The sequence below is a fragment of the Typopeltis vanoorti genome, chromosome 3 (genome assembly GCF_054136105.1).
Source record: "Typopeltis vanoorti isolate ZY-2024b chromosome 3, IOZ_Tvanoo_1.0, whole genome shotgun sequence".
Lineage (NCBI taxonomy): Eukaryota > Metazoa > Arthropoda > Arachnida > Uropygi > Thelyphonidae > Typopeltis > Typopeltis vanoorti.
The window spans coordinates 146,789,009-146,804,012 of NC_143551.1; the positions used below are offsets into that span (position 1 = coordinate 146,789,009).

Here is a 15,004-nt window from a genome sequence, read left to right on the forward strand (position 1 = left end):
CGTTATTTCTGTGAGATACAAAACTTTTATTATTGGTGCATGGCGAGGGTGAACTATTTTTTGCAAATCTAATTTATTCTGTTAAAATAACATATAATTATTTATTTATTATAGATACAAGGCTGAATTATGATGAATGTCACTGTTGAAAATATGAAAAGAATTATATTTTTTTCAATTATCGTTACATGAAACAGTCCGCGCGGTTAGCCTAGTGGCTATGCGCTTCGCAACCATATGCCTGGGGAAGGAGTGTCCTAGGTTCGATTCCCGTCGGTGACGTGAGGAGCTGAAGGATCTTCCTCAGCCATAGCCAAGTTAGCCAGTCTTGGGCATGGACAGCAGGGTTTTTTCCCAGTTTATTCTGGGGGTTTTCATCCCGCAAAGCAGGCAAACTGGCCTTGAGAACTCAACACTACAGGCCATAGGATACACTGGGGCATAAGGCCGACCACCTTATCCTGTAAACGGAGTAAGGTCCGATGATCAATGAACCCTCGACACCGCAAGGTAAAAGAGGATATAAGGAAGAGGAGGAGAGGAGGGTTACATGAAACAAATACACTGCGATCTAATGCAGTGTCAAAATTAATGCGTTTGGCGAAAATGCAGCCAGGCTTGCCGATAACCGTTTGCGCTTGTGAATGCACGTTACAAGATCATTCCGACAGATGCTTGGTTGGGCAGTGTATCATATGCTTCCGCATTATTTTTGTGAGATACGAAACTTTTATTATTGATGTTTGTTTGTGGTGAATGCAAAATATTTTTAATAAAGCAATTTTTTAATATGTAAATTTATTTATTAATAAATTGGTTACTGATTAGGAAAAAATAATTTTTTCGTATTTTATTTTTAATTTTGTATATGTAGCACCCCACTTAAAATTTTCACCGGCCGCCACTGCTGAGTTCATTGTGAACTGAAATAGGGCTGAGATGGGCTTGCAGACCATGCTCTGGATACGCGCCACAGAATTAGGTGGAAGAAAGCCACAGTAATACACCGTAGCAAGTTCAAATATGAAAGACTATTCATGGAATCAGCCTCAGCCCTTAGGAACATGCCAAACCTCAACAAATTTGGATGCATGAGACTGCCCCAAATTTGGGATACATATATCAGAACTTCAGCCCAAAGGTCAAGAACACCTAATATAGCACACCAGGGGGCACCATCAGGACTTTAGGAAAACGGTAGTTTCCTTGCTTCGTTTCTCATTTGCTTTATGTAGTACTTGCGTGCATGTGTCTTTATCTTAAATTTCCAATGAAGATGGCAATGTGACGTTGCCGAAATATCAGAAAGTATATATTAAAGTTGATTTAATTTATATTTCTAGTGTATGCTGTTAATCGTAAAGATTTGGAGATAAAATTGACAAATGGAAAAGATTCTGATATAAACTCCTCGGAATTATGCGAGAAAATAGAAAATATTTTAATCTATCTTAATCCGAATATGAACGCATTTTCGGTACTTCAGTATATATTTTCGAATGATCTTCTTAGTGTTTTTCCCAATTTGTCAATAACACTAAGAATTTATTTAACAATACCTGTGTCTGTTGCAACTGGCGAAAGATCCTTTTCAAAGCTCAAAATTATAAAAATCATCTCCGCAGTACAATGACACAGGATAGACTCAACAATTTAAGTCTTATTAGCATAGAATCAAATTGCTACAAAAAAATCATGCCAAGTAAATTTTACATAAAGGCATGTGCAATTAATCTTTGATTATATTACGAAATAATTGTTCATTTTTTTTGTTTGTTTTTGAAAAAATGTTAAAAGGAACTATACGAAACTATGTATTCTGTGTTTTTAATAAATAAGACATGTAACTTTTGGTTTGCATAAATTATTATTTTATTCATTGTAGTAAATGCTACATGTAATTTCTTTTAGTTCTTTTTTTAAGGGGCAGCCAATAAAAGTTTGCACCCGGGCGGCAAATACCCTTGGCGCACCCCTGGTGGTGCCGTCAGGAACAAACATGTGGTGGATAATTCTACAGCATTGAAAGACCATTGTTTTGACATGTGATTTTTGCAACCTGATTGTCTTCTGCCAGCGAGGAGACATTCCACACTTTGCTGTTTCATTTCTGGATCAAACTGAAAACACCAACTTTCATCGGCAGTGACAATTCTTTGCAATCATGAGCTTGATGAACTGAATGAATGAAATTTTGACAACATGAAACCTGGTGCTCTCTCTCTCTCTCTCTGTTCATGTGTCAATATGTGCAGCACAAACCTTGAAATCTTCCTCTTGTGCAATATTTCTAAGATAATCTGGCTATTTCTTTATCAACACCAAGCTGTAGAGCGAGTAATCTAGTGGTTATTCGCCTTCATGGGCAATAATTTCCCTAGCTTTCAACATTTTCATTTGTCCATGGAGAATTGGCCATCCACAGTGTGGTTCATTCTCCAGGGACTCCCTTCCCTCTTTAAATGTTGAAACCCAGCGGAACACCTGTGCATGACTCAGACACTCATCGGTGTATACTTTTTTTTTTTTTTTTTTTTTTTTTAGGTCTTAGTAAGCTTCCGTAGCAGTTTTTCCTAATTTACAGTAAAATTTTATCACAGCTCTTTGCTCCAGGACACAACTTCTGACACACTCCACTCGTACACTCTTACTTCAACAGCTGTGTCACCTGACTTGAAAGTTGCAGCTGTGATTACAACACACTCTAGCAGTCAACACTATAAACACATTTGTTACTTTTATTCAAAGGGCTGTCCCAAAATCCAGTGTTTGTTTTCTCATGGTTGTTGGGGGCCTGAAGAAAAAAGGCAATTCCCTACCATCATTATGACACTGCACATAATATATTGTAAGAACAGGTAACAACACAAAAATGAGGACAGAAAGAATCCAGATTATCAAGCAAGAAAAAAATAAAAAGCTTGTAATAATTTCCCAAGCCAATCAAAACACATAGCCCACAAACTGTTTTGTTGTTAGTACTGCAAATTTTTAGTTTCATTCTCTTGAAAGTACCTTTAAATGGTTCCACTACATCTGTACCATATTTAAATACATTTTAATAAGTTATGTAGAAAATATCACACTCAGTTTGTCAGTAATGTTTTTCTTTCCCTTCTAAATTGATAACCCAGATGTAAACAGATCTAACAATTCTCTATCATTTTGTTTGTTTTCAGCATTGCAGTTACATAGTTCTTACTATGTAACTGCAATAACAGCAGTGGAATATTATGCATCTAAACAGCTATGGTCTGTGAGCAGACGAGAATGTCCCACTCACCAGTTTGAGTTTGCCGCTTATGACAATATTCTTAATGAAATTAAGAAACTAATATAGCAAACTTAGGAGATTGTAACCTAATTACACAAGATAAAAATAAATTTCATTTTTATTTTCTGGTTATTGTTACAGGACTAAGAGCGTAGCTTTTAACTAACGGAAGTAATTTATTATTATACTCATCATCATTTGGCTGAACCTATTCGCTAATACAATACCGAAACTAGGACGGAACGAGCATGCCACTCGTCCCAGTACAGTAAAGTTTGGGGCAAGACAATTTATTCAGCACAAAAACGGCAAATAGATAAATGAAAAGAAAGCAGCATTCTTCAGATGCTGCATGATTAGGACTTCGCTCTGGGGACAAAAACTGAACGGGTGCATAACTCTCCGAGTCAAGGTAGCACGCTGTAAAAAACATTCTGATGCGACCTATAATACTCCCCTCCTGTGAGCTTACATTATTAATTCCTAATTAAACTTCGATTACAATAATGAAGATATTATTAAAAAGACGCATTATTATATAAACAAAAACTGAGCTTCACACAGTGACGACAAAATGGACTAGCTAATAAAAAAAAATTGAAATATAAAATTTATTACATTTAATGAGCTAAGTGTACTTACCACGTCTCTGTCAATAGTAATTGGAGGTAAAGCATCTGCCGACCTCTGGCACACGTGAGTGGGAGCGAACGGGACGCACACGTTGTGGAAGCAACCATGGCATTCTGTAGAAGTAAAGCAAGAAGTAAGGCGATTACATGTAATGGGACTTTTAATACGACAGCAGAAACATAACTGGCTGTGCATATTCACTGGGCACGTTACTGTGTTGTCTGGAGATTCTAGAGAACTTGTGCTAAGGTTCTTTACATTTGGACACATAAGTTCGGTATGCATTTTTGCTTATGGATGTCAAAATTCAGAGTTGTGATTCAAGTGTTATCTTCTGAGAAAGGGCTTTAAATTACATTTTAAGATAGAAGTATCCTGAAATATCTAAAGAATAATGTAATTAAATGAAAACTTAAGTGTCCTTGAATCTTGAATCAAAGTCATGCATTGCTAAATACCGTAGACACCGAATAATAGCACGTGTACTCCAAACATCCTTTGAAACACAACTAAAATATGCAAAGAAAACATGTATAAGCCAATGCATTCATCTAGAAATGTAGGGAAAATAACATTAATCCATGTGAAAAACGTCTATTCACCGGCAGCATCTACGCGACAAGCCATAGCAACAGCTGACAACGGTAAGAAACTAGAACTCAAGCGGAGTGACGACAGAAGTGAGACTGCGCATTGACATTACTGAACTGCCTGAACTAGATAACGCGATGCACCCGCAGAAAACCTCCCAGTATCCTTTGCAAACAGAGTACTTCTCACCAGGCGGCGGAGCATAAGAATAAAGAATGCACCCGCGCCAGCACACCGCCGCAGTTGCCACGTACGAACAACCGCAACGTCAGTGTCAACTACAACCTCCATGAGAAAGAAGAAGAAGAAAAAAAAAAAAACTTGTTCGGGTTGGTCGGTTTGCTTGGCGATGTTGCTAGGTGGAGTGTACTCGAAATGGAATCGTGTTCACCGAACGAAACTTGAATGACCGAGCATGCGTAAGATGAAATATGTCCCTGAAAATTCGTTTCTAATCTTAGTATTGGTTGCATCCGATTATGTTAGATTAAACTGCATTCGTTCCAATCTAATCACAATAATTTTTATATGAAACAATTCAAAAGGCACGGAAATTTCTATTGTAGCCTGTTATCTAGAGGAATCTTGTATACACAGACACGGTCTTTATTCTACAGCAAAACTGAAGTTGATACAGATCCCCTCTACATTCCACAGATTCTTCCGATCTTATTCTATGAATCCCCCTTAAGGGGAGAATAAGATCAGAAAACTGAATGCAAAGTGAAGAATACATATTAATTAAGATTATATAATTATAACAATTATAGAATATAATCATGTCCACGTAATATTGAAAGAAATATAGTAGAGTTTTTAAATAAAATTTTATATAATTTTTGTTACATGTATAAGCTTTGAAAGTTATTTAAATATGTCTAGTGCACATGTTCCGTTAAAGCTATTTATTTAGATAACAGTAACGTGTTCCGAAAACGTACTGAACACACCAACCCTCGATTTACACGGTAGATTGGTTATGCAGAAAGTGGTGAAAATCGTGAAAATCGAAATTAACATTTGCATACAAAGTTAGGAGTGAGTTCCGTAACACTCAAATATTTAAGTATTTTAAAAAATAAATTAACACTATTCTTACACACACATATATAGATACACAGCAAAAATGTAAGGATAATAAAATGCTATAAAACAAATACGTTAATTTAAGAAATTTATATTAAAGATACAGTACGGGTGTGTGTGTGTTAAACTCTGAGCAACTGTCTCCTTTATTTTCAGACCATTTACGTTAATGAATAATAGAGCAGTGCTTATATTAGGTAGTGGACCAGGTATATATTTATAATAATAGTTCATTTAAATCCACATTGCATGGAATATGTTATTTTACAGCTTAATTATTACAATTAAAAATTGCACGCCCGTTTCTGGCAGACTGATATGATATCTCAGTGATTTACTCAATAACTGTCGACTACCAATGGGTATAGGATGCCTGCATAGTTTTTTTAAATAAAATGATTTTTTTTTTTTAATAATGAAGTCCACTGAAACATCCGGTATAACGCAGCGGTGTAAATAAAAATTTCCATTTAAATGATTGGTAGCTAAAGCATTTTGAAAGGATTTCCTTAAAATACCATTTGACGTTTAGCGTACCTCTGTGATATGGATTCCAAAAGCCACCGTGCATAATGGCGGCAATTGAACTTAATGAAAAGACAGACAAATATCCACGTAGAAGCGACACATGGTCAATTTAATGAATCCGTTCGGTTTCAATACCATACGATTAAACTAGTTTAAAAAAAAGCAAAAATTATTAGGCGCAGAGGGAGAGATGATACAGAATAGAAAAAACACTTCTAAATATCATGTTTCATTAAATTCTATTGAGCAGGCGAGATTATTCATTTCACACTGTGAGCTCATAAAGTAAGAAAATGATTACAAACAATTATAAAAACTTGTGTTTAGTAATATCATTACATAACCAATGAACCTACACAGTCAAATGACTGTAGGTTATGTAATCAGGCATTTTTGATATGCCTAATACTACCGTTAAATTAGTCCAAATATCTAGAACCCATACAATATATTATATCATCACTTTAAAACATGTTGCTAATAAAATCTGAATCAGAGCGCACGGGAGAGAGAATAAAACTTTCCTTAAGCAGTGTTGAACACAGAACTAATTTAACGGAATGCACTACACGCACTATTTCGACCACGCACAAGATATTAAGCTTAGCATCTTAAAATTATTCATACACAGTGTGTAACAACAATTTAAAGTATAAACAAGTTTATACTCATTTCATGAAGATCAGAGGTGAATTTTCGAATTGACATAATTTTGGTCACAGACTGCGAGATCTTGTCATAATAATATGAGAATAACGAATTCGGTGTTTAAATACAAGAAAATACATAAATATACTTGGTCAGCCAGAGGATGCAAATCAGTAATTGACTACATTATCGCAAATTTTAAATTAGCGGAGTCCATTTTAGACGTAACAGCATATTGAGGCTTTGAATTAAACTCGGATCATTATATGGTATCAGCAAAAATTCGATTTAAACCAAAGTGGCTTTGGTTTAAATCGAATACATAAAATACAAAAATGCACAACCTCAAAAACAGAAACTACAAACTGAATCAAATGACATAGAAGAGGAATGAGAAATTTTGAAACAAATTCTCATAAAAGCAGCAACAGAAAGCTTAGGAATAAAAGTAAATGGTTTAGAAAAAGAGGACTACGAGACTGGAACAAAGAAATAGAAAATATAATAAAAACAAAAAAAGGACAGTTACCAGAAATGGCTAAATTCCAAAACAATAGAAGCAGAAATAGAGTATAAAAGAAACAGTACAACTGCAAAACAAGAAGTAAGGAAAAAACAGAGACGGAACAATTTTATAACTGAACTAGAAAAGGATATATTTAAGCCAAACCGAAAACCTATAAAGTAATAAAATAGATGAATAAAGAAATAAAAGAAAAGAAAAAAATAGAAACAATACATTTATAAAAAAAGAATGACCTAACAAAAAATATCACAATGTTAGAACTGAAAAATACAATTAAGAAGATGAAAAGTAGGAAAACACCAGGAGAAGACAATATAAATATAGAACTATACAAAAATTCAGGTGAAAAATTTAATGAAAGACTTCTGAAATTTTTTTAATTAATATGGTTTGGATATCTGGAAAAAATCCTAACTCTTGGAAAAAAAGCACTGGTTATGCCAATTTATAAAAAAAAAAGGAAATAAAAGACGAATGTAATAACTATAGGGGAATTAGTCTGCTAAATACAGGATATAAAATATATTCAGGAATATTTAAAGAGAAGCTAAACAGTATTGTAGAGCAGCGCTTCCCAAACTGGGGGCCGTAGGTTTTGTTGAGGGGGGGGGCGTGAAAATTAAAACAAATTTAAAATCTTTTAAGACTAAGTAGATTTTTTTAATCTTAAAAGAAACGTATTTAATTTTTATTATTTATTATTTCTTTTTTGTAATTTTATATATTTTAATGGGAAAAAATCACACATTGGTGCTGGTTCACAAATTTTGCTTCCTGCGTATTTCGGCGCTTAATGAATATAAATATATGCTTATTCATATAAGTTTCATTTCAAAGCAGAAATCTAAGAATTGCAGTTTCAAATATTTCCCATGATATTGGTGTAGCAGTATTGAAACACATCCATCCATTACATTAAATTGTTATTAAACTTCTTTTATTCTAATTACTAATCGTTTTACGTTTCATGTGCTTGTAGTGCAAATGTGCAATAACAATATATCTATCTACATAAAAATATGAGATAATGTGCCATGTCAAATGTGTAAGAAAGATGCCAAAAATGTAATATTTGCATTTGATTTTTGCAATTTTCGCTATGTATGTTTTGTAGTGAATATAAATACAATAAATATTATAATAACATATGTCTATATTACGATTTTTTTCCGAGGGGGGCCGTGAAATATTTTAATTTTTCCAAAAGGGGGCTATGACATCCAGAAGTTTGGGAAGCACTGTTGTAGAGGACAAACTGCTGCAGGTGTAGGAGAACAAAATAGTTTCCGAAAAGGCCGATTCCTCCATAGATCCAATTTTTACTCTAAAATTATTAATAGAAAAGAGAAGAGAATTTCAAAAAGAAACACACGTGGCCTTTATTGATTATGAAAAAAAGTCTTTGGCAAAATTAGTTGACAAAAATTTTAAATATTAACCGATTTAAATATATCAAACCAACTTTTACCATTCATTCAAGAAATATATGCACGAAAAAATAGCAGTTAAATTAGAACACATATCAGAATGGAAAGATATATCACGAGTAGTACGGCAAGGATGTGCCCCCTCACCTCTGCATTTCAATATAAAATTATAACAATCTGGAAACAGTATAACCCATTTAGTATACAAATAACCCCACAAATGAAGATAGATACATGCTATTTGCAGATGATCAAATAGTATTAGTTACATCAGAAGATGATTTACAAAGATCATTAAAACCATTAAATGATATCTCAAAACAATATAATATGACAATACCTAAAGAAAAAACAAAATTAATGGCATTCAAAGGAGAAAACTCAATAAGAAGTAAAACGATAGATAATAAAATATTAGAAGAAGAAAATACTTTCAAATACTATGTGATTTATCATACGAAGAAAAAGACATACACACTAAAATATCAAACTTTGTCAAAGTAAATGGCATAATAAATAATATATTTAAGCCATCCCTAGTACAAAACACACGAGAATCAGACTATATAATGTCTTGTCAAAACCAACTTTACTCTAAGGAAGTGAAACATGGACCATAAAAAGTAAAGATGAAAAACGAATTCAAACAGCATGAAATTTCTCAGAAAAACAGCAAGCGGGACCATAAAACAAATGAAGAAATTTTACAATCTCTGAATATAAAAACCAATTAATTACTACATAAGACAGTATAAACAAAAATGGATAGAACATTTAAATCGAATGGACAACAGCTGAGTACCGAAAATATTATACCAATGTAAAATAAGTGGAAAAAGAGGAATCGGAAGACTAAGAAAGAGATGGTATGAGACCGGAACAGGCCATAAATGGCCTAAAATCAATGTTAGGAAGTATATAAACATAATTTCAGTTGTTTACATGAAAACTGCGTTATTCAAAGAATTCTATCCTTCCATACGAAAGGACTACAATCAATATTCTATTAAGCGAATGGCGGTACTTTCCAAAAACTGACGAGTGTATGTCAAAAGTTATGGCGCGTTTATTATTATACATGAGCTAGTTTTTGGCTTATGTACTTAAGACATAATTTTGCGCTAAAACTAATATTGCTGAAGCCAAAACTATTCGATACATCGACGTGTTAGATTCTAAATTTCATTAAATACCATCCATCCAGTGAAAATTATTATTATCATCACATATGGGCACCTTCATGGAGCCCGTGGCCTCATCACGAGAAGTTCACTACATCAACCATCAATACCTGTCAGTGGCGCACTCAGGATTTAATCTTGGAGGGGCCGAGCACTCAAGATTTAATCTTGGGGGGCGAGTTGAGTAGACGATTTGAGAATACACTATGTATTGCGTACGAGCTATGACTGAGCATCTCCCCTTCGTTCGCCTTGCGTTCACAGCGGCCAGGATTCCCACCTTATGCGACCACTAATTCATAAGTAGCATAGAAATAGAAGACATGACACAACATAAATTTAAAAAAAAAAAAAAAGAATTTTAATTAGGAAAAGATTTTTGGAACCTGTTATGTTTTGCTTTGAACTCGTTCTCCGACACTCACAACCGACTCTGGCAATCCATTCCACTCTCCAAGCAAAAAAAATCTAGCCCTCATGCCCTTGTTAATGGCTGTTATTTAATTTCCATACATGATCCTTCGTTTTCCTCACATTATACTGAAATATTTCCTCCAGACCAATCCTGTAAAAATTCCCTAAGCAACTTATATGTCTCTATTATCTCTATATCCTCTTCCGTTATCAACCAATAGCTAAATATCAACCTCTAATAACTTCTGTAACCCACAAATCTTCAATTTTTCCTCATGTGGAACATCCCAAAGCCCTGCCACCATCTTAGTCACTTGCCTCTGAATCCGTTCTTCAACACCTTCAAGAAATCCAGGCGACGCAATCTATACAAGGCCTTATCAAAGCTTTATAAAGGGGAACTATTACCTATTTGTCTCTGCTTATCAAAGTGTTCATCAATAATCAGGTAATCCTATGTGCTGTTTTAGCTACTTTTTCAATATGCCCTCTGAACTTCAACTTCCCCATCCATCCAAAATCCCTGGCTTCATCAATTTCCTGGAGTACAGTTCTATCAATATGGTACACTTCACCACATTAAATGGACATTCGTTCTCCTTTTCCAATACTGCCAGTCTATTTAAATCATTCCGTAAATTTTCAACATCTATATTGATTGTTGCTCTAAGTTTACATCATCAGCAAACAACTGAATATTTCTCCTCAGATCATTTCCTATATCATTCGTGTAAAATTAAATAGTAGTAGCCCAAGTATGGAGCACTGTGGCACGCCACTAGTCACAAGCCTTCTACAGGATTCTGCTCCTGAATAAAGTGCTGTCTGATAATCTCTCCATCAACTACCTCTTATCCACATCACCAACTGCATGTCCATACTATCCATTTGCTGTAATTTATGTATCAAAATTCCATGCGGTGTCCTGTTAAATGCCTTTGTAAAGTCCAACAGTATTTTGCTAATAAAAATCCAACTACACACACACACAAATTTTAACTTCAGCAACATTATCTGGTGGAATGTATACTAAATCCGAAATGTTAATTTCGATCCAGCGATGCCACTTATAAAATATAATTTCGATGTGTTTTATCCCTCCACATATTCCAATAAATTAAGAAATTTATGGAAGGATTCGGATACCAAATTTCAAGAAATATCCATTCAGCAAAATAAATCCAAAATTTTACTAAATTTTATCCAGTTACTGTAATATATAATTTCGCAAAGCACGACACCTGCAAATGGTCCAAAAATTAAAATGGAGTAAAATTTACGAATTCCAAATACCATTTTTTTTAATAAAAATCTATCCAGCCCGAGTTCGGAAAAAATTGAATTCGGACAAAATGAATTTAATAGGTAGTTATGCAAACGGAAGTGCACATATTAAAAATGGAACTGTAGCAATAAAAGAGAAAATAATAATAAAGAATTTTACATTACCGATCTTGAATCTGAGGCTAGCTGAAGAACGAAAATTACTGCACTACAAAATAACCACACAATGACTCATTAATTAACAGATTAGTATGCTGTTGCAACTGTTTAATAGTATGAATCGTTCAAAGGTTGACTTTCTAAGTGTGGATTCCCATTCTATTGTGAGTGACAATGCTGCCAAAGATTGCTTTTTGTAAAAATCTGGCAAGTGCATAAAAAGGTTAGTCGATGCATTTAGGAAAATGTAATATTATAACATATAGAATTTATTACGCTAGCGCCCAGTATTTTTCATCTCGTGGCTAAGAAAGTTAGTTGCCTGATCACGCAGCCCGACAACTGAGAATTAATCATTTATTGAGACTGTAACGCAGTCTACCGACTGCGAATCTCTTTAAATAAAAAGAAATCTCGGCCCGAATCTCGTCCAAGACAAAATGAATATTTATAAAAACTTTTCAATCTAAGGCAAGTAAGCCAATTCTCTCATACAAAGACAACAGGAATTTTCTTCTTGGAAAACAGAAAGTGGCAGAAGACACACGCAGTCACAGAAAGAGACGAGTGGAAATAGAATTAACGCCCTTATCACTAGTAAAATTACATTTAAAAGAAGCCGTGTTACTTGGTGTAATCGGGCGTAATACGGGAAAAGAAAGCAAGAAATATAATTTAACACAATATTTAAATATATATATATATATATATACTCTATATTGACTGACTGTACATCTATTGGATATTTTGCCTGAACCAATAATATGTACCCTGAGATACAAAACTACTGAAAAACAATACTACATCAAAAAATGGCAAAAAAACGTTCGTAGTATTTTACAACAAACAATACCACTTTGTAATCACAGACAGAAAATTCACATTAAATACATGAATGCTGCATTGGTCTAACTATATATATATATATATATATATACACATACATACACACACACACACACACACACACACACACTAGGCGGGCTCGCCCCGTCTAGTGTGTGTGTCCAAGACCCGTCTACTACGCTATTGCTGTTTTAAAATTGAATCATTTGTTCAAAGAGGGGTGCCAAAGTGCTATTTACATCGCCTGAACTTCAAGTAATAACCGTCTAACTTCGGGCGATGTAAATAGCACTTCTTTCTTTACCTAAAATTTGGGAATCTTATATTTATTAGATGCAAACAATACTTTTTTGTATCACACTGCAATCTAACATACAATGTACTAGTCTAGCGCGTGGTTCGTATCTTTTGAAATCTGTTGTTGTTACTTACTAAAGGAAAGGGCAGCTCGAGGAGCCAAAAGGCTTCATTTCGGGATTCCACTTTGCCTATCTATTGTTGTTATTCCGCCTTGTTGAATTGTCTGCTTACCAGTTATCTGTTATATTCAGATCGAAATATTTGATTTAATGTGTTCATTTTATCAGACAGCTCTTCATGGTGATGTCATTTAATACACCCGCGCTGGCTAGCGTAAGATTATTATTACTTGACACTTCCAGGGAGTCCAAAGACACGTCGAAGGAGGGCATCTACTCTAACTCTCTATCTCCACCACCCTCAATCTACAATGACCCACTACCACTAGTATTTTCACAGACAATCACAAACATCCAAGCCCACGGCGGGATTCGAACACACAGCCTTTTGGCTGGAGAGCGGATACGCTAACCAGGCCGAGACAAAGACGCGCTGTGATACAGGCCCTGGGGAAGGAATAGCATTATATATATCTGACAACTATGCAATAGCATTCTGTGAATGCAGCATAAATACAAGATATATATTTGACATCAGCATGAAAAGTGATTTAAAAGAATGTGTTATTTAACGTTAGACCAAAAAAAAGAAAAAGAAACCCCTCCCTCCCTCCCTACTCTACGTAGCATCCAATAGTGAAGCCAATGTTTAAAAAAAAAACAAATCAGTTCTTTAGCATGGACTATCAGGACCCCATGCCAGGTTCAGTAGTTACAGCATTTACCATTCAAATTATTCCAGAGAAACAATTTTTACACACACACACACACACACATCAACAGAGGAGAAAAAAAAAAAAAAAGAAGGTTGCAAAGTTATAGCACAGCACCATGTGCGAAGTTGAATAAGAAAGAACATTCGCACTTTTAACTTTTTTTTTTCTCCTTTACTCCCTTAAGAAAGAAAAAGTAATGAAGGCTGGTCCAGAAGAGAGAAAGATGAAAGAACACAAGAAGTTACTTCAGTAAGTTTGAAGGTGAACTACGAGCATATGTTGATCAGCAGCTATATTTACCCAACAGAAGGATGAAAGTTAGTTCAGTGAACAGTGTCTATGGTCTCTAAACATTTCTCCGAAAATGTTTATTCAACAGACATAAAGAAGAAACAGAATGTATATGAGTGACTGAAGTGAGTCTGAGAGAGAGGGATACATCAATTAACCGGGCTGTTCACTCATGGAGAGAATAAGTGAATAGTCCCAAAAAATTCTTTTTGGAAGATTTTTGGTGCATCTACTGAGAAATATAAGATTTGATCTAACGTAAGTTTCCGGTCTCAGAATCAATGTGCGCTAATGTAACATATCTCGGATTAATGTTGCCCTTTTTTTTTTTTTTTTTTTTTTGTCTCTTTATAACCCGTAAAATTACGAGTAATTTGCTTAAATCCACCACCATTCGCAAGCTCAAGTGAATGTTCCGCCTGGACCAGTGTTTTTTAAACTTTTCTGATCGCGCTCTGCAATAAAAAATGATCTATTCTATATATATATAAAAAGATAAGCCGAAATTTGAAACGTTTTTATGTCACCTTTTTTGTCTCTTCATTGTTTTGAAACGTCCAACAATGTGTTTGCCTTCATGAGACAAACACATTGTTGTCTCATGTCATCAGAATTGAAGGAGAACCGGCTTACCAGCCCGGAACTGGGGGGGAGGAGCTCCCCTAGTATATATATATATATATATATATATATATGTTAAAGATACCAAGCAATTTTATATATGTTAAAGATACCAATCAATTTTATAAGCTAGGTTTAAATCCTTTTTTCCCAAGTAAACAAACAGATAAGTAAGTCAAGTTTGCGCCTGCACGTGGTAAAGGTGAAGTAAGCTCCGATCACTTTCCTTAGTATCTTCCCCTAATGCAAGGCACATCCCCTTATGGATATGTATGATGCTATGCATTAAAGGCAAGGGCCACTACCCAGACCGGTTTCGACTTTTATTGAGGTCTCATCAGTGGGAGCCAGACCATAAAA

At 34.7% G+C, this 15,004-nt stretch overlaps 1 protein-coding gene across 1 annotated transcript in view; it reads right to left on the reverse strand.

The window, feature by feature from the left end:
- Pi3K21B (phosphatidylinositol 3-kinase regulatory subunit alpha) overlaps positions 1-15,004 on the reverse strand; it is a 405,502-nt gene that overhangs the window by 256,693 nt on the left and 133,805 nt on the right. Inside the window, exon 5 of the mRNA XM_090416099.1 lies at positions 3,917-4,020. Within this exon, the coding sequence (XP_090272225.1) occupies positions 3,917-4,020 (104 nt within the window). The remainder of the gene's footprint in view (positions 1-3,916; positions 4,021-15,004) is intronic.